Raw genomic sequence first — 20,329 nt, forward strand, 5'->3', positions numbered from 1 at the left:
TGTTTATCCCCATTGTATGGGTGTGAAGACTGAGGCTCGGGGAGTGAAGTCAGTTTTGCAGGAACCCACAACTTGAGAATATCAGTTCTGAGATGAGCCCTGGGATGATCCAAATTCAGTTCCTTGCATCCTTTTCCTGCCAGGCCGCCTCTGCTCCCTCTTCTTGGTTTGCAGACAGCCTCCTCTCTGTGTTCTTACCTGCTGGGAAGGAGTGGGAAAGATCTCCCCTTCTTCAAAGGCCACAGTCCTATCAGATAAGGGCCCCACTGTTCTGATCTTCTTTAACCTTAATTACCTGGTAAAGACCTTATCTCCAGATAAAGTGTCACTGGGGATTAGGACTTCACCATATAAAGTGGGGGTGGGGGGTGCAGTGCCGTCCACAGCACCTCCCCAGTGGCTTTCCTGCGCCCTCTCCTCATCAGCTAGGGCCTTCCTTCTCTGTCTCTGCTCAGTTCCCCAACCTGGGAGAAAGCTGAGAGCTGGGAGGGACAGTGGCCATGATAAAATCCGTGCTCTTGGGGTAGATGGAGCTGGAAGCCCGGAGGGGAATGGTCTTGCCCAGAGTCACACAGGAAGCCTCCTGCCAATCCAGGATGAGACCCCAGGTCCTGCCTCCCTGCGTGGACACTTCCACTAAGCTCCAGTTGGTATACTAGCTGGCCCTGCCTGAGCCTGCCTGAGTCTGAGCCTTGAAGTTTACGGTGCAGCTGCCTTTCTGGAGCAGTGGATCTGGCCAAGGCAGCATCACAGGCCTGGAATATGATCAGATTCCCCAACCTGTGCACACCTTGGCTTTTCCAACCAATGCCAGAAGGACAAGGGGCCCTTGTGATAAGACAGGGAGTCTCCCTGAAAGGAGAGTGGTTCCAGTGGATGGTGGGGACCTGGCTTCTTGCCTTGGCCGGCCACCAGTCTTATGTGTGGCCCTGGGCAGGTCACAGCTCTGCGCGAGACCTCAGTGCCCTCCTCCGTATTAGCGTATTAACTTGAGGACAGTTTCTCTTATTTGAAGAGCCACCTAGAGGCCAGAGGGTGGGGGCCCAGATTGGTTCCATAGCTTCCCTGCCTTTCGGCTTGTACGTTCCTGTCTATAAAGCAGGAGGAACTCTGCAGCCCTTCTGCAAAGGGTGGGGCGGACCCCGCTCTGCACACATCAAGCCGCTGAAACCCCTACTGCTCCAAGTGTAGCACCTGGCCCCCTGGCCGCTTGTTAGAAATGCACTCTTAGGCAAGACCCCAGACCTGCTGAACCAAAACTGCATCTTACCAAGATTCTCAGCTGATTCATGGGCACAACGAAGCTTGAGAAGAGCTGATTTCTACCAGCCAGAGCTTTCCTTGCAGGTCTTATGTAGCTCCAGTTATAAGAATTAATTGGTCACATTTAGACCTCAGCTTCTCCATCAGCAAAATGGGTGGAATTGGAGTCATCTGAGCCCAGTGATTTTCAAACTGTGTTCCTTGGAGCCCCCAGGGTTCCCGAGAGGATCCTCAGGGGCAGCTGAGTGGCATGTGCTTTTTAAGGTAATGGTTACATGAGAGGTGGGTCTGTAGCCGAACATTTTGCAACCTCCTGGACTGGGAGGGGGGCTTCCAGGTAGGTCTGGGGCAGTGCTGGGGTCCACGCTGAGCAGACTCTCTTCTTTGCCAGGGAGCGCTTGAAGCGCAGCCAGAAAAGCACCAAGCTGGAGGGGCCAGAGCCCGCGCCGGCTGAGGCCTCGCTCAGCACCGAGCAGGGAACAATGACGGAAGTGAAGGTCAAGACGGAGCTGCCGGACGACTACATCCAGGAGGTGATCTGGCAGGGTGAGGCCAAGGAGGAGAAGAAGGCGGTCAGCAAGGACGGGACCACCGGCGACGTGCCCGCCGAGATCTGCGTGGTGATCGGTGGGGTCCGCAACCAGCAGACCCTGGGTGAGCGCCTGTCCGCAGGGTCGGGCCGGGGCCAGGGTGGGAGTGTACGGCAGAGTGCTGGGGGAGACAGGCCTGGGATCCCTGCCCCTTCCCGGCTGAAGGGGCCTTCTGTGGCTCCCCTCTGCCCTCAGGAAAGGGCCTCGGCTCCTGGCACTCGCCTTTACCTGCTCAGCTCTGCTCTGGGGCGCTTGTCTTCTCACTTGACATGGCAAAGCCGACCTGCCCTTTCAGATTTTGCTCCAGTCAGATGCCTGGAACTTCCGGCAGGCCCGGTGGAATCCCTCCCACTGTGCGTCCAGCACAGCCCACACCACTCAGTGTCCTAAATGCCCATCTGCATTTCTTCCTCTTGGGCTTCCCCAGGGGCGACTTTCGGTGTGGGTCCTGTTCGGATTAGTTGTCTGATCAGGATCGGATGAGTCGTAATCTGGCACTTTGTTCTGCCTCTTGTGGTCTGGGCCAGGCTCAGAGGAGCTCAGAGAAATGAGTTTCTTAGAAACCATCTCTCCCCACTTCTCAGCGTGAGCCAGGGGATACCCCACCAAGGCTGCCTGCAGTCCTGCCAGGTTTGCAAACTCAGATGCCCACAAGGCCCAACAGATACATTTATTTAGCACCGTGGAGATGAGCCAGACGAGCAGGTGGTGGGGCTCGGGTCCAGCTGGAGAGGTAACGGTAACTAACTTGGAAGATGGGCTCAGCGTGGCTAGACCTCTGGACGTAGCACACGCCAGAAATGAGAATTTTAAGGTAAATTCTTCTGGTGTTAAACACTGGTGACTAATCTGACTTTTAAAATCTGCCAAAGGAAACATATCTGTGGTTAGAGTCGTTCCATGGGCCACCAGTTTTGCAGCCCCGGCCTGTAAAATATTATAGTTCACGTGCCCCATCCTGGCACAGAAGCCTTGCCTGGTCGGTTCCCAGACCTCCGTTTGCAAACTTGCTGTCCTCCGCATTCTTGTGCTCAGGAGGCCACCTGCCTGTCCCTCCTGGGGCAGCTCTGCCCACCTCCTCCTGACTTCCCAGGCTCCCGTCTCGTGAGAGGCAAGCAGGGCCTGGTGGCGGGAGGCTCCCCGGCTCTCTTTCCCCAAGTTTAGGCTCAAGTCCCGTTGCCGTTTATTCCCGGCCGCTGGGGCTCGGCCTCGAGCTCCCTTTCCCCGCTCTACCTCAGCTGGCTGTGGTCTCCGTCACCCTGCCTGGGTCGCTCCAGTGTCCTGCTGGTAGCCTGCTTCTGGCATCATCCGGGTTACTCAGGGGACCACACGCGTCCTCAGGGAGGCTGGCAAGTGCCCTCCTCCCCCAGGACAGAAGGGGAATGAACCAGAAATACTTGCTGAAGAGCACGTGTGACCTAGCCCAGTGTCGCGTGAAAGAGGAGTCTTCTCCAGGACTTGTCGTACCTCCCGCTACCCAGGTTCATACCCCACGGCCAAGGACTGTGTTAGCCTATAAGGGAGGTGTTAGTTAACCGAGGAGAGGGTCTGCCCATGCTCACTTTTGCGGGGCAGGCAGTGTTTTCAGATTCACTGGACCCAGGAGCTATGTATTCCCTTCACCAGGAGGTGTCCGGTGAAGTGTCGTTGAATCTGAATCTTAAGGTGGGGTCGGCAGTCAGGCTTCAGGGGGGAAGCCTGGAGCGGCCATGCTAAGGAGATGCTGGGGGGTCCTCCCCGGGTCAGCTGCCTGCACAGTGAGAGGCCCCAGGGCCTCGTGCCAGTCACGGACGCTGGTTTCCAGCTCAGCTGCTTCTCAGCAGCAGGGTCCTTGCCCTTGCTCTGCCTTCCTCTCCTCTTCTGCTAAAGCAGGCATGCTCCCTGTCCTGGCCACCCCACAGGTGTAGGAACCACACAGAGGGGCAGTGGGTGGGGGACAGTGTTTGCGTGGAAAATCTCGGCTCCTCAGCCTGGGAACGCAGGTTCCCTGACTTCGTGTCCATTATGGCTTGGGCAGGCTGCTTGACCTCTCTGTGCCTTAGTTCTCACGATTGCAAATTCACGGGACTGTGTGAGGATGCACCGCGATCGTGTGTATAAAGCACTCAGCATCGTACTTAGTAAATAGTTCACCGTTATTTGCAGTGATACTCGTGTTGATAGTATAACATACCCCTTCAAACGGAAAGAGTGGTAATAGTTTCTGCTTTTTCCTCGAGTCTGAGAAGCAAGCCAGTGTGCCGTAGAGAAGAAACAGGATGGGGAAGAAAGTCGGCAGTGGATGAGGTGTCAGAAGACACGGCTTCTGGTTGCTTCTTGATTTCCTCACCTGAGCTCCTTCTAGTACTGCTCCCTCCTGCCCTGCCAGAATCCAGGGACTTTCAGGATGTTTTCAAATTTCTGAGTAAACTGCTTTTGAGGACCCTTGTGGAAAAGGTTTAAAAGCCACGGTTAGCGGTGGAGCTGCCATTTGGGAGCTGGTACCAGAGCCGGAGCCGGGCGCTTCCTGCTGGTGGTGACGGCTGTCTCCCACCCGTCAAGGCTGACCTTCCACCTTGAGGGTGTAGTTTCTGCCAAGGGTCAGGCTCGAAGGAATCTGGCCTGGCCTTTTAGTAGCAGGAGAGAAAGGCAATTTAAAAATAAATGATGTTAGAATGGAACCTTGTGAACTCATCCCTTCTCAGAGTGGCATATAGACATTATCTTATGGGCCAAGTCCAAGCAGTCGCTGCTGGCTATTAGGAGTTCCGTGTTGAAGGTTCTGAAGGGTGGCATGATTGATTATTGATGTTTGCCATGGATGTGGATGTGGGCAATGGAGCCCCACGTGCTCCATTTGGCACTTGGTGCCCTCATTTTATAGAGGGGCAAGCAGAGTCCTGGGAGATGGAGGAGACTTGGCAACTCCACTTCATAACACCCTGTCCCACCTGCTCCTGGAAGTAAAACAAGGAGGGAAGGCATTCCCTGGGCTGTGGCCAGGGCGGGATGCTGGTCAGAGTTGCTGTCCGAATGAGCTTGTGCTACAGTGTGGCTGGGCACTGTGGAGTTAACATGTTCCCGAGGCACTTGGCAGGGATGCAGAGGGCTCTGGCCAGCTCTGTCACTGAACAGAATAGCGCTCCTATTCGATCAGCCAGTGCTGTCTCGTGAGGGAACCCTCCCGTTTGCCTTCTCTCTGAGCTCCATCCCTCTTGTCTCCACCCCCAGGTCCTCACAGCCATCAGATAAACAGTGTTCCCAGTGACACAAACATTATCCGAGGCACTTCCCGTGGAGGAGCCTGGGTCATGGATACATGGATGGCACTTGGCAGCTTCTCAGACGAGGAGCATGGGGAGGGGCATCGGTGCCCAGGAGGCTGGCTGCCAGGCTTGCAAGTAGTCTCTGCTAGTTCTCTGCTGCCCAGAAATTCTTTGTACTGAAAAGGGTACTTCTCACTCTTGAAAGAATGTCACTGCCGTTGAAATCATTATGGAGCTTGGCAGCAACATATCAAGTTTCTTTTTTAGCAAGAAGAGCAGAGGTAATACTGACCATGATAACTTTGTTGGGTAAATCCAAAAGTGAAAGGCATCCCTAACTGTTGGCTGCACATGTCCCAACAGTGTATCTCAGGGTCCTTCTCAGCACAGTACACTAAGAAGTCACAGCCAGTCAGCGAGAATTGGAAAATCTGAAATGGACACCTGCTTGCTGCCATCCTTGTCCTAGGTGATGAAGACAAGACAAGCTAGGTTTACAGCAAAAATACATCCAGCCCTTAGAGGAATGGTGCAGAAGAGATGATGGAATATAAGTGTTCATAACTTAGAGCATTTTGATAGGAGGGGTCTGAGCAGACACATTCCAAGTAGCCCCAACCCCAGTGCAGGAAAATCACCAGGATGTGATTGCAAATCAGTTTGAGGGAGGGCTCTGTGATTACAGAAAGTGTTTGATAACTGAAGACAGGCCTGTGAGGGAAGTAGGTCCTGTCCTGGATGTGGGTGAGCAGAAGGGGGTCCCTAGATCTGGTACAGGAGGGAGAGTCAGTCAGCTGGGAGCCCGGATCCAGGAAGGATGTTTCTAGGCAGCAGGCTTTGGGCAGCAGGGCTCGGGGTGCTTTCACACACACATGCAGGGCTGGGCGGGGAGGAGAGAAGGGGAAAAAGGAGCTGGGAGCTTGGCCGCAGCTCTGGAAGGAGCAGTGGAAGAGCAGGCAGCCGTTCAGACACAGCCATATGGGTTTTGGTCTGCTATGAACCTGAGCGGCGAGCATCCTGCTTTGTGGTGCCAGCTGATAGTTAGTTTCCTGTTTCAGTTGGCGTTGGCAGTGCTTTCGGCTTGAGCCTGCCAGAACCAATCCTCAGCTCTTTGCTGCAGCCACTCAGAAAGGAAGGGTTCTGGCCTCCTTCCCAGGAGCATCTTATCCCTGCTGCTGACTCTTCATCAGGTGGTCCAAGGTGGGTTGGGGGTCCTGATTGGAGAGTCTCCATGGCAAAGGACCCCTGGCCTGTTAGCCAAGAGACCTGGGGTCTGCCCCTTGTGGGGCTGTGTGAGGGCCCTTTAACCTCTCTGAGCCATAAGGTCTTCATGGATCAGTGGGTATAATAAAATCTACCTGTCTTTCTAGTAGGATTGTTGAGGTCAGAGTGAAGTGATTGGTATGAAAGTGTTTGTAAAGGGGGACAAAAAATGCTAAGTGGGGCTTCCCAGCTGGCGCTAGTGGTAAAGAACCCGTCTGCCAGTGCAGGTAGATATAAGAGATGTGGGTTCGATCCTTGGGTCAGGAAGATCCCCTGGAGGAAGGCACGGCAACCCACTCCAGTATTCTGGAGACAGAGGAGCCTGGCGGGCTACAGTCCATTGGGTCACAAAGAGTTGGACACTATAGGACTGAAGCAACTTGGCACACAAAAAATGCAAAACAGAGGCCGGTGGTACGAGTCAAAGCCTTGACTGTTGACATGTTCAGGTTTACCTCTGGAAGCAGAAAGGCTGATGGCTTCAGACTTCTTTTCTTCAGTATCTCCTAAAAGAATTTTGAGGAATCGTATTCTCTTTCACATTTTTGAGTTGACATCTAACATTTCTATCCAAAGTTTAAATTATTGCAAAGGACAGAGTTTCTGGAGTACTGTGTTTTTAAAATGTGGTATTTTGAAAATAAAGCTATGAACTGCTATTTTAAATGTATCCAGGGGACTCCAAACTCCACCGTTTCTGATATCCACCATCATCCATTAAAAAAAAAATGAACAGGCTCGTCTTTAACAGTCAGAAATTTTACATCTTTCCTTTTTCTCCTTGAACTCACATTTCCAGTCCACTTCTCTCACAGGATTTTATCCTACTGTAATATATTTTTTATGCTTGAGAGTCTTTTATTGATCACTGTTTCACACTCATCTCCCACAACAAGATGTACGCAAATTGAAATAGAAATTTCTAAAAAATTTGTTGGGATCATAAAGCTCTACGTCTTAAAACATTTTTTCCCCTGATCGAGTTGTTATTAGCATACAATTTGTCAAAAGCAAATTTAGATAAATAGCAAACGTAAAAGTAAAACTTTATGGAAAATGCACCTCTTAATGAAATGGATGGGGCTTTATTTCTTCTTCCATGGGCTCGTGTTTCTGTGAATTAATATTTCTTATTGTCGAGCGAGACAAGATTCAGCATTAATTTAATTCCTTTTTTTACGTTTTCTTAAGTGTAAGTGCTTGGAAGGCTTGATCATATGAATAAGGAGCCGGGGTAGGATGGAACCTTGTTTCAGCAGTGTCTCTCAATTCCTTGAACTCTTTCCAAGTTGTATGCCAAAAATCACACGGCTCTACCATCAGACATTATTTTTAACGGTCTCTTCACTGACAACTCCATTAGATCCTGCTTCAGTTTTGTGGAAAGCAAAGAATTAGGAATCACCCAATTTACAAAAGGAGTTGTTCCCAGTCATTCGACACACCCACGTTCTAAGTCCAGCTTCTCTTTGCTTGGAGCTCTCAGATGCCCGTCCCCCTTGTACACCACTGTAAGGGAGTCGGGGTGGGTGAAGAGCCCACCGCGTTAGCCATGTGGAAACGGGTGGTGGTGACAAGAGCCAGTTGAGCACGGCCTCCCTGCCTGCTGTGTTCTCTGGCCCATCGGTTTTAGGGTTTTAGGAAGAAATGCAGTGGACAATTGATAATTGGGAATTGGGCCTCTTAAAATTCCCTGTGCGCCAGAACCCCCAGGGGATTTGTACTCTACATGGAGGACCTTGGCCCCAGGTCATTCGTTCTGAGTCCACGCCCAGAGAGCCTCAGGAAACCTACTTGTCCTCTTTCTAGCTTACCTCTCCTGGGTCCCTGTCCCCCAGTAGGCCGTGCACCCAGCTCTGCTGCATGTTAGAACCGAGTGGGCAGGATGCTCCCGAGCACGTGCACTCCCGAGTTGCTTTGAGCTAAATACAGGATCGTCTATTGTAAGGAGCTGTCTCTCCATCCGCCTGCCTTGTGTTGTTCTTCTCTCTTTCACCTCCACTGGATTTCTGCTTTGTTGCATCTTGTGTATCCTGCAAGGCATTGGAACTTATCAGGAGCTCGATGGTGCAAGGCATAATAGAGTTGAGGATTGCTGCCCACTTTCCCTCTTTACCTTAGCCTCCTGCTTCTCCCCTCCATGGCTGTGGGAGCTGGACCCACCTGCTCTCACCTGGCCTCACCTGGTCTGTCCAGTGCTTTTGGCAGGGAGCGTAAGCCAGGCTCTCTGCCAGGAGGTTATAGACAGTGCTGGACAGATGTTTGTCATCAGTACTTACTGATTCTTGTATGACTGGTGACAGCAGGAGGGGGGAGAGGAAAAGACTCGAATCCGTGTCTGGCGTGTTCTGCCAGCCACTCTCAGGCGCTTGATAGGTCACTCTGGGGGGTTGTGTCGTGGTGCCAGACATGGTAGGCGGTTCTGCTACCCGGTGTTGGGAAAGCTTCATGTCCAACAGGGTATCACGGCTCCCACGGCCTCTGGACCTGGCATGAGGATGGTGGGTGGCTCTAGATCCTTGAGGGCCAGCCTGGAGCCCAGTTGCTCACTAGCCACTCGGTGAGTGGCCCCAGCCCTGGTGCCTGAAACTTTTCACGTTCGTGGTTGAGGTGGGTGTTGAGTTGTCCCAACACACGAGGACTTCTGGGAAGATGGAGGGTGGAAATGAAAAGCCTGGATATGCTCGGTAAATGGTAGCTGTTAGCAGGTACCCTCTCTTCTCTGCTTGCTCCCGGGGGCTGACTCTCTGGTGATCGCACACAGGCTCTGGAGCAGGACAGATCAGGCCACCTCTGGCCTGATGTGTTGCCCCGTCATCTGAAAAATGGGGATAATAATCACCTTTCTGTGCTGGACTTGTGAGGATGGATTGAGCTGATGGGTGAGAAGCCCCCGAGTTCACACCCCCCGCTGCTCCCACCAGCTGGCTGTGTGAAGTGGGCAAATTGCTGCTTTTCCACCCATGCAGTGGGGTGCAGTGGGGTCAGAGGCCAGCCCACGCAGAGATTTTGGAGAGGCACAAGTGAAGACTTGCAGCGCCTGCACTTGGTAAAGAGAGACAGGGGCAGGGAGTCATGGGGAAATGAAGCAGACTCAGGACGCGTGGGGCGCAGGGAGGCAGGCGACGGAACGGGGACCGTCTGAAGTGAGAGTCCCCAAGAGGGCCCTCCAGCTGCCACTGCACCAGCCTGGGGTACACAGTGGGCATGGGCCAGGGGAATACCATGCCACAGCTCACATGAGACATATCGTCCCTGGAGGGTCATTTTGCTGGCAGGATTATGGCGAGAAATGTTGGGTTATAACCTCACAATCGCTGTGGATTTGATGCTTTTGAACTGTGTGGTTGGAGAAGACTCTTGAGAGTCCCTTGGATTGCAAGGAGATCCAACCAGTCCATCCTAAAGGAGATCAGTCCTGAATATTCATTGAAAGGACTGATGCTGAAGCTGAAGCTCCAATACTTTGTCCACCTGATGTGAAGAGCTGACTCATTAGAAAAGACCCTGATGCTGGGAAAGATTGAAGGCCGGAGGAGAAGGGGATGAGAGAGGATGAGATGGTTGGATGGCATCACCAACTCATGGACATGAGTTTGAGCAAGCTCTGGGAGTTGGTGATGGACAGGGAAGCCTGGTGTGCTTTAGTCCATGGGGTCGCAAAGAGTTGGACATGACTGAGCAACTGAACTGAACTAAACTGAACCTCATGATGGATAATTTTATGTTCTATCCATATTATGAGTCAGGACAGAGGAAGCACAAAACTTCAGGAGCATCTGGTCCTGTGGCTGCTTGCTGCCTTCTGCTGCACCCCAGCCTCCCTTGGGGAAGCGTGGCTGCCGCTTAGCCAGCACAAGCTCTTTAGTCAAGAAACAGATAGCATGACCTTGTCCATCCATCTCGCGTGCAGATGGGGAAACTGAGGTGCTGAGAGCTCAGGGGACTGGCCAGCCCTAGACTTGAGAGTCCTCCTTACCTGGCCCCTCCCAACCCACCCCATCTTTAAGGGCTCTGATTTTTTACGTAATTCAGATGGAAAAGCACCGAATGGCAGCCTCCATGGCAGATCTGTGCGAGGCCAGTATTCGGGGACCTGGATTTTTGACGAAGTGTTGGGACGTGCATCTGGTACGTGATGGTTGAGGTGCAGGAGGACCTGATGGGGCAACATGAGGGTGGAGGCATGGCTGAATGTCGGCGTCAGCTGCAGACCCCTGAGTACGCAGGGCCTGTTAGTGTCTGCAGAGACTGACCCTAGCCTCCTCTGCCCTGTCACTGCCCCCGGTCAGCAAATCTGAGCCTGCCCAGGACCCTGGAAGCTGACTGCTGTCAGGCTGATAGAGTGTGTAGGAATCCGAGTGTTGGGAGTGTGCGGCCCGTTTTGGCAGAAGTTACTACAGCTCTGAACAGAGCCTTGTAGAGAGAGAACTTCTGTGGTCAAATTGGTTGGGAAACCTGGGGTTAATGGTCAGTTGCGTTCCTTTACTGCCGGTCCTCTTCCAGCCGGCACAGCTCCTGGGCATCGTGTCTCCCCAGGCGGGCCATGCCTCCCGCTTGCTTGATCATGGGCCCCTCTCCCCAGGACCCATTCAGGAAGTTGGGTCCAAGAGCACTTTGGGGAAAACTGACAGTAATGACAACTCTCCTTTACCGAGTGCCTGCTGTGTACCGGGTACTGTGCCGAGTGATCTCAGTGTTACTGCTTATGTCATTTCTCCCCCGTCTCCTTCAATGAGGTGGGCAGTATTTTACTGTGTCCATTTTGTAGAAAGGCAGTCCGAGCTGTGGGTTTTTTCCTGGCTTGTCCAGGGCCCCATCTGTTTTGTGGTGAGCTGGGATTTGAACCCAGGTTCGCTGGCGTTGCTTCAGTGTAGGGCTGCCGCTCTGTTGCACTCGCCCCGGGCCCCCGCCCCCTCTGCCCATCCAGACCCTTCTGTAGACAGGACACCTGCAGCCCGGGGTCCCAGGGTGAATGAGGGGCAGGCAGGGCCTTGAGCTCAGGTGTCCCTCCTGCCAACACAGTGCTCGGTCTTGAGACTCAGTGTGCCGGGCAAGGGGTCTGTTTTGCTCTGGAGCCAGGAGAGGGCCCGAGGCTGGCGAACTGTGCCCCTGTGACCCTGAATTGATGGCGGTCTGTGAGCAAGGTTGCAGGTACCCTTGGCACTCTGTGGATTGAGGGAGAAGCCAGTGGGACCAACCTGCTTATAAACAGTGTCAACTGGGTGGATGAGATGGGGACATCACACCCTGTAGGCTCCGTCCATCAGCCTATACTTATTGTACAGTTTGAGGAAAGCCCTTAGGTCATTGAGGGCAGTTGGAGAAATTGAGGCCCAAGTCTTGTGGCAGAGAAAGGCAGAGACCTCATCCGGAAGTGGGTCAAGTCTGAACAAGGCTGTGTGCTCGGTCCTTTGGGGAGAGACACCCCCTCTCGCCTTCCATGGAGCTCCAGCCCCTCCACTTGCCTTTCCCTTCTCCCACCTGCTCAAGTCCCCAGACTGGCCGCCCTTGCTGCAGCCTTGTCAGGGTCCCACACTGTGGCCACCAGGTCCTGCACTTGGCTGTCATAGCATCATCACCCTGCAGGTCCCCTTTTCTAGTGGTCTGTCTGCTTCCCATCAGACAGAGGGCGGTGATTGCTTCTTGTTCATGGTTGGGGCCTCGGTGCCCAGCACATTGAAGATGTTCAGCAAATTCCCGATCACTGAAGGGGAATCGGCAGAAACTGTTGAGGAGCAGGTGGAAGCACGGGGGGTGGAGTGCAGGTCTTTATTACGCAGTGACAGATGAGGAGAACAGTGGGACGCTGTGAATTTACTGAGCCCCTGCTGTGTGCCAGTCACGGGGCTAAAGACAGAGAAATATACACTCCGATCTTTGCCCTCTGTGTGTGTATATTTTTCCCAGTGAGACAAGGGTAACACATATAAAACTGTTGAATAACAGGCTGCTGAATTCCACGCTGGTTTGGAGGACAGCCCTCCCTTGCGGGACGCATGGTGGCCAAGTAGCTCTGCCCACTGGTGGGTCTGCTGACTGATGGGTTGTAGCTCATTCATCCTGACTTTGATCATGAGACGCAGGCATCATGGTCTCGTTTCACAGGTGAAGAAGCTGAAGCTCGAACTGGAAAAGGATCAAACAGCCAGGGAGGGGGTGGCAGAGCCGAGCTCACCATCAGGCTCCAAGCCCAGTGCTCTTCTGACTTAACTTGATACCTGGAGTTCACACCCAGTGGTGGCTCAGACCTTAAAGAGTTTGCCTGCAATGCAGGAGATCTGGGTTCAATCCCTGGGCCAGGAAGATCTCCTGGAGAAGGGAATGGAATGGCAGACCTCTCCAGTATTCCTGCCTGGAGAATCCTGTGGACAGAAGAACCTGGCGGGCTACAGTCCGTAGGGTCGCAAGGAGTCAGACACAGCCGAGCGACTGACACTTAGGGACAGGCTCCTGCACCCGGGTGAGACCCCGGAAGCGGAAGTTGGTGGCGCCTTGGCGCACTGACTGTCTGGACTTGTGGTGGGAACACCGCTCATTCTTCACTCAGTCTTCCATACATTTTTTCCGATAAGGACACTGACGCCGGCCAGTAAAGGGTTGAGCTGAGACTCCATCCCAGAGCTGCTGGATTTTAAACCAGTGGTTCCCACACTTAGTTGCTGAGCATCAGAATCCTCTGTGGATACTTGGGGGAAGGGAAGATTCCTAGGCCCCTGCCCCAGCCATTCAGGTACCCTTAGTGTGGAGTGGGGCCAGGGACTCTGTGTGTGTGTGCCGGCTCCCAGGCTGTTCTGTTAGGAAGGATGGGGCCTGGGCCTAGGTCTGTGTGAGGGACGGGCAGGGCCTTCCAAATCCTGGGGCCTCTGCCAGGCTGAGTCTGATGGGCTCTGCTGGCTTCCCTGCTGTGGGCCTTTGCCCTGCTCTGCATGGCTAGGCTCTGCCTTTGACCAGTCTTTGGTGCCCGCTGAGAACTCATCCATTTCTGTCTCCCTGCCTCTGGAAGAGGACTTCTGTAGTGGCTCATATGGTAAAGAATCTGCCTGCAATGCAAGAGACCTGGGTTCCAATCCTTGGATCAGGAAGATCCCCTAGAGAAGGGAATGGCTACCCACTCCAGAAGGACCTGGAAGAGGGCTGGAGTCAGGCATTTACATCAGGTTGATCTCTGCACATCAGAGGGAATAAAATGGCCCCTCATCAGATGAGAGGGGTCCTCTCCTTGCCAGACACGTGTGTAGTAGGGCTGGGCACTTTCTGGGGGCTGTATGGAGCCACCCCTGTGAGATAGGTACTATTAGCACCATTTTACAGTTGAGCAGACTGAGGCTTCGTGTGTTCAAGGAAATTACAAAGGTCGTGCTGCTGGTGAGGGGCAGAACAGGGACAGGGATCTGGATGTGTCTGGTTCAAAGCCTGTCCTCTTAACCTCTGTCCATCCTGACGAGGAGGAGTGGTAGCTGGACATTATTCTGTTGCAGCTAAGGGATGATTTCCCTACATGGGTGCAGTTTATTCCTTACCCTGAAATTCTTTTACATTCATCTCCTTTCTTCTTTCAAGGAATAACTATGAGTAACCTAAGAAGTCACATTCTCTGTCTTACAGATTTGGAAGCTAAGGCCCAGAGGTGGGTAGTGACTTGCCGTGGTCACTCAGAGAGTTGAGTCAAAAACCTGAGCTTCAACCCCAGCCTCCCGGCCTCCAGCTCAGTGCTGTCTTTGCTGGTCCTTACTGCCCTCCTGCTTCTAGGGAACAAGATAGCCTGTTGGCACAGAGTTGGTGTTACCTGGGGCTTCCCAGGTGGCGCAATGGTAAAGAACCTGCCTGCTACTGCAGGAGATATAAGAGACATGGTTTCGATCCCTGGGTCAGAAAGATCCCCTGGAGGAGGAAACAACAACCCGCTCTAGTATTCTTGCCTGGAAAATTCCATGGACAGAGGAGGCTGGCGGGCTACAGTCTGTGGGGCTGCAAAGAGCCGGACACCACTGAGCACACCTAGTCTTCCCTGAGGGGGCCGGTCCTGCGGGCCCAGGGGTGAAGTTGTCACCAAGGCCCTGGGGCCTCGTGGTTGTGTGCATTAGATGCTGGCTGACCTGTCTCTTCCCTTCCTGTTTTCCAGGGTCCTATGAGTGTGGAATCTGTGGCAAGAAGTACAAATATTACAACTGTTTCCAGACCCACGTCCGGGCACACCGAGGTGAGTGGCATGTACCTGGGGCAGAGCCGAGGGACCCCTCCCTCCCACTCCCCTGCCTGTTTTCTCCACCCTGACCCCTCAAGGGTGACCTCAGAGCACTTTTTGCAGTGGAAGTAGAACCTGAGGTGAAGGGGAGAGACCTCCTTAACTTGGGGAGCACCCTGGGGTGGGGATGGAGTGGGGAGGGGTGCACAAGACGTGTCCCCAAGCTTCTGCCAGCAGTGCTCTGGACTGCCCCACGTGGGCCCGCTTCCTCCCAAGGGGATTCGGTCCCGCTCAGTGTCAGCCGCGCCTGCCGGAAGGTACTCGTGTCACCTCGTGTTGCTCACGGGATAGCACCCTGCTGGAGATGAGGACGCCGGGGACGGGAAGGGTGGTGGTTGCCCCTCCCTGAGCCTGACCCTGGCAGGTAGGGACGCACGGCACCAGGTTAAGGCCTGCCGGGCAACAGGAAACAGGGAAGGCTTTGGGCCCGCATCTTGAGTGGAACAGAGGTACCCCTGGGCCCGCAGGACCGGCCTCCCCTGGGCCCGCAGGACCGGCCTCCCCTGGCCCCGGCCTTCTCAGCTTCTCTCCCTCTTGGCAGTGACCCTTCCACTGTCTGGTTGGCTCACCCCGCTTCCCTCTCTGTTACAGATACTGAAGCCACCTCAGGGGAGGGAGCCTCCCAAGGCAGTGAGTATTTTTCCCTCCTCTCGGGTGGCGGGGACTGAGAGGGCCGGGGAGGGGGGCGGAAGGGATAGCCAGGGCCGGGATGAAACTCTCAACTCTACACCCCAAGATGGCCCCGGGCAGTTTCCAGGAGGCACCTGGGAGCATCCTTTCCCAAAGTGTGCTCCATGGCATAGTCGTCCTAGGGAAGCTAACAGGCAATAAAGTGTGCTCTGGCCCGGTAACCTGGGGAAACCTTGAATTCTGCAAAGATGAACATGTTTCTTTGCTGGAGACTTCTCAGGGCCCTTCACTGGCAAAATATGTACATGCGCCCCCAGAAGGGCCCAGTGTGTACACTCTGTTCTTTTGACTCCCACTCATAGGCTGGGGGGCTTCCCCTGTTGGCTCCAGTGCTGAAGAATCTGCCTGCCAATGCAGGAGACTCGAGATCAGTCCCTGGGTCAGGAAGGGAGGAAGAAATGGCATCCCACTCCAGCATTCTTGCTGGGACAATCCCACGGACAGAGGAACCTGGCGGGTTACAGTCCATGGGGTCGCAAAAGAGTTGGACAGGACTGAGCAACTAAGCACGCACTCACACATGCATGGGTCGGGGGTCGGTCGCCATAACTGATGTTTGGGAAATGCTACTTCGGAGAGTTATTTCAGGAGCACTCACAGGCACGAATCCTGGGGCGCGGTGTCCCAGCCCTGGGGATGCACGGAGCCTCAGCATCTGGGGACAGTGTTCCACTTGGCTGCTTGCTGGGGCCCTGCCTGCTTTCCCTCCAGATCTAAACCCACAGGGCTGGTAGGCAGCCAGACTGTGGATGTAGACGGGGGTGGAACCTCTCTGCACTCAACAGACCTGAGCTCCAGAACCCAGCAGTCCCCTCCCAGGTGTGAGTGCACATGTCCACTCAAAGGTGGAGCAGGAATGTCTAAGAATTAAGACATTCTTAGCAGGGACTTCCCTGAGGGTCCAGTGGTTAAGACTTCACCTTCCAATGCAGGGGTGCAGGTTCCATCCTTAGTTGGTGAGCTGAGATCCTGCATGCCTCAAAAAACCCCACAACAAACATAAAACAGAAGCAGTATTGTAACAGATTCAATAAAGACTTTAAAAATGGTCCACATCAAAAAAATTAAAAAAAAAAAAGATGTTCTTAGCAGCACTGTTCATCACAGCTTCAAACCAGAAACCACCCAGCGCTAGCTGAATAGGTGAGTAACTCCCAGTGTGTTCTCACAGACACCTACAGGACTACGGTACAGCCGTGAGAAGGAAAGACAGCGGCTACACACAGCAGTGTGTGTTACCCACAGACAGAACGCTAGCAGAAGGAGCCCAGCAGAAAGAGTTCCTCTTCTTAACGATCTGTGTACGGAAAGTGTAGAAGCAGAAGGAAACTAACTCATGATGGAAGAAGTCAGAGCCACTGTCACCCTTGGAAAGGGGCTTCTGGGTTTCAAGATTTAAGCTGGTTACTGGTTACACAGATGTTTGCAGTTTCTGACAGGGCGACGAGTTGAACATTTAGGGTTTGTACATTTTTCTGTATCAGTGGTCAGCATATTTTTTGGTAGGGGACCAAAGAGTAAATATTTTAGATTTCGCAGGCCAGATGTCTCCATCACATCTGCTCAGCTCTGCCATGGAGCATGAACGCAGCCAGGGACCATATGGAAATGAATTCTTTACCAAAACAGATGCTGAGCAGGCCAGTTTGGGCACCTCTGTTCTTCTACTGGTTTGGTATCCCACCAGAAAAAGTTTCTTAAAATAATAAACAGGACTCCCCCACTGCTTGAATATCCAAGACAGAGTAGTTCAAGGAGGTAGGAAGGACCTTAGTTGCATTGGGTTCTAAGAGGTTTTCTTCTGAGGCACTTTCTCATCCACTCTTTCTTTGGATTCTTCTTGTTGTTCAGTCACCAAGTCGTGTCCGACTCTTTGTGACCCCATGGACTGCAGCACACCAGGCTTCCCTGTCCGTCACCACCTCCTAACATGAGAGTTTGCTCAAACTCATGTCCATTGAAACAGGGATGGTATCCAACCATCTCATCCTCTGTTGCCCTCTTTTCCTCTTGCCCCTCAGTCTTTCCCAGCATCATGGTTTTTTCCAGTGAGTCAGCTCTTTGCATCAGGTGGCCAAAGTTTTGGAGCTTCAGCATCAGTTCTTTCAGTGAATATGCAAGGTTGACTTCGTTTAGAATTGACTGGTTTGATCTGCTTGCTGTCCAAGGGACTCTCACCACGTGGTTCTTACACCACGTGAAAGGCCAGCGCGGCTGAGACTACCTCTCTGTTTTCTGGAGAATCTGAGCATCAGATTGGCCAGGCACCTGCCCCCAGGCCTGCATCAGGAGATGGCAAATCCTGTGTCTGCTTCTTGAGCCCCCACCCTGTCCCTGCCTGGCCCTTGGCTCCTTCTCCCTCAATAGCTCCCTTCTCTTCGCCTGCCTGTGGTCAGCTGCACAGTTGAAGAACTTCCCTATTTATCTTTCCTTCCTTGGCTGCTCTGGGCCCCCGCCTCTCCGGCAGCCCCTCAATGCCCTGTTATGCTCCATCTGGCTTCCGTCGTTCCCGGAGGCTCACTGGTTGTGGAGGACTTGGGGACTGAGGTATTTTGGGTCCTTCTGTCACTTTTCCCTTCCTCCCTGCAGTATTGTTTCCCTGTGTCCAGTGTGCTCGACTTGACCCTCAGTCTTGCATTCCTGCCCTGACCTCCGGGCAGCCACACCTGCTCAGAAAGCCTGGCATCCTGACACCCCAGCCTTAATGATGGAAGCCTGGCCGTGGAGTCCTGGGGAGAAGGTTCAGTCCAGCCTTGTTTTTGCAAAGGAGGATACCGAGTCCCAGATAGAAGTCATGCAGTTTGTTCAGGGTGGAGGTGGGCAGAGAAACCAAGTCTCACCCCTTCTGGTCCAGAGATCTTTCATGTATTTGTTAGAAAAATAGCACAGTCATACATAGAGGCATAGATCCAGTTACCAGTCTCTCAACTAAGAACCTCAAAGATGAGCTCCACATCCAGCTTTCTTGCCACCGTTGCATTCATTCCCTTTGTTCAACTATAATATTAGGTACCATTTACTGAAATTTATTGCGTGTTATGCCTTGTGCTCATTTATTCTTTATTATAATTCTGGGAGATGAAGAATTTTTTTTTTAATCATTCCCATTTTGCAGATGAGAAAATCGAGGTGTGGAGAGTTTAGGGCACATGTCCAACGTTAATGACACCTGAAGTGGTGAAGTTGACTTCGAACTTGGGGAGCCTGACTACAGGGCCTGCCTGCCTCCCAAGGCAGATTGGCAGTGGCATTCCTAGAGATACTGAGCTCTCTTGGGGTTCTGGAGACATGGTCTCTCTGATAAGAAACTCATTTTGCCTTTCTTCCCTTGGGTGTAAATCTCATCCTAATTCCCTCCAGCCTTAAGTGAGTCCAGGAATGTGGCCCCATCCATGCAGTGGTGTGAGATTTGACAGAGCAGGGTGGGGGCTCTTCTTAGCGGCAGAAAGCTGGGCGTTCGCATTTTATCGGAGGTGGCAGATGTACGTAGCCTAGTGGGTAGGAGAGAGGCAGTGTGGACAGAGATGAGACGCATGGGGCAGGTAGCTGCAGGACGACCAGCAGTGACCAGTATGGGGGGCATTGCAGGGGTAGGAACCCACCTGAAACGAGCAGACTCAGGTGGCCTTGACTTATCCACCTCTGTTCCCCAGATGTCCGAGAAGGATTATGGTCCAGATGGCACATGATAGGGGAGGTTGTCTATGCTGGATCACTGGCCACGGGCAAAGATCATGTGCCAGGCTTGGAATTCTGCAACCATCAGCACAGGAGAGGCCCTGGGAGTCTGCTCATCTACTACCCTCCCAAATTAGGGGGGAGATGGGGGATTCTGAGTCTCATGGTGGGGTTGGTACTTGGTGGCAGATTGGACCGAGACTGTCCTCACCACCCCCACCACCTCTCCCCGCACCACTCCATGGCTCGCTGGGGCAGAGGCTTGGAGATGGTAGGGCCTGGTAGGATGGTGGATGCCTGGTCCTCATGAAGGGCCACACACAGGCCCACCTTGCCGTGGGGCTTGCGGCAGGTCCCTTCCGATCCTCAGTGGCCTCGAGTGTTAAATGGTAATTACTTCCTTCCTTGGCTGCAGGGACAAATGCAGGAAATGCACAGCCAGCTCCTGGCCTGGCTTCTCGCAGTGCAGTGCTGCATGACCAGTTCAGTAGCTCAGTCGTGTCTGACTCTTTGCGACCCCGGGGACTGCAGCACGCCAGGCCTCCCTGTCTGTCACCAACTCTTGGGATGGTTATTCTCACGGAACTTCACAAAGGAAGGGGGGATAGTTATGAACCCAGCCCTTAGGGGCTCGGCGCACACGGGGTGCCATTGGGAGTGGCTTTGAAAGTGACTTCCAGGCTCGCCAGTCTCCTTGTGGAGAAGGCTTTTAACTCCCCAGGGGCTCCTCTCCGTGGATCGCCAGTTGGGCCCAGTCTGGCCCAGACCCACCTCTTGCAGCCCCCAAGGGCCCGAAGCCCTGGTGACCCCGTGTCCTTCCGCCCTCCACAGACAACTTCAGGTACACGTGTGACATCTGCGGGAAGAAGTACAAATACTACAGCTGTTTCCAGGAGCATCGAGACCTGCACGCCGTGGATGGTGAGCCAGGCCTCCGCTCCGGGGGGCAGAGTCGCATAAACAGACCTCTCTCCGCAGCTCCTGTCAGGCCCCGCCCCACCTCAACTTCCCCTCCCTCCCCAACCCAGGGAAGGTCAGGCCGCAGACAGACCGCAAGCCAGTGAGCGGAGTGACCGACTTTCGAGGATTCTGGGCCGGGGCAGGTCCCCACCATGCTCCCTCTGTATATACTTCTCGTTAGGGTAACCCAAGTGAAATTGCCGTTTTTGTAGGTCAAAAATCAGTTGAATATCAGCAGTTTTATATCAGTTCGTTTTATGATTTCATGTCGAGCATTCACATGCTCTGGTGAAATTAAACCAATTTTTTAAAATGAATGATGATATTTTAGCATCTTAGATTATAGAGTTAGAAATTAGAACGATAAATTTAGGTAATTTATTTTTGGAATC

At 53.3% G+C, this 20,329-nt stretch overlaps 1 protein-coding gene across 16 annotated transcripts in view; it reads left to right on the forward strand.

Moving 5' to 3' along the window:
* Positions 1-20,329, forward strand: part of ZNF618 (zinc finger protein 618) — a 212,010-nt gene that overhangs the window by 133,742 nt on the left and 57,939 nt on the right. For all 16 annotated transcript variants that reach the window (XM_055427638.2, XM_055427643.2, XM_055427641.2 and 13 more), the window contains 4 exons: positions 1,655-1,917; positions 14,487-14,564; positions 15,201-15,239; positions 19,809-19,898. In XM_055427638.2, the coding sequence (XP_055283613.1) occupies positions 1,655-1,917; positions 14,487-14,564; positions 15,201-15,239; positions 19,809-19,898 (470 nt within the window). The remainder of the gene's footprint in view (positions 1-1,654; positions 1,918-14,486; positions 14,565-15,200; positions 15,240-19,808; positions 19,899-20,329) is intronic.

This window comes from Moschus berezovskii, chromosome 7, assembly GCF_049115385.1.
Source record: "Moschus berezovskii isolate FMDL1 chromosome 7, NW_MosBer_1.0, whole genome shotgun sequence".
NCBI lineage: Eukaryota > Metazoa > Chordata > Mammalia > Artiodactyla > Moschidae > Moschus > Moschus berezovskii.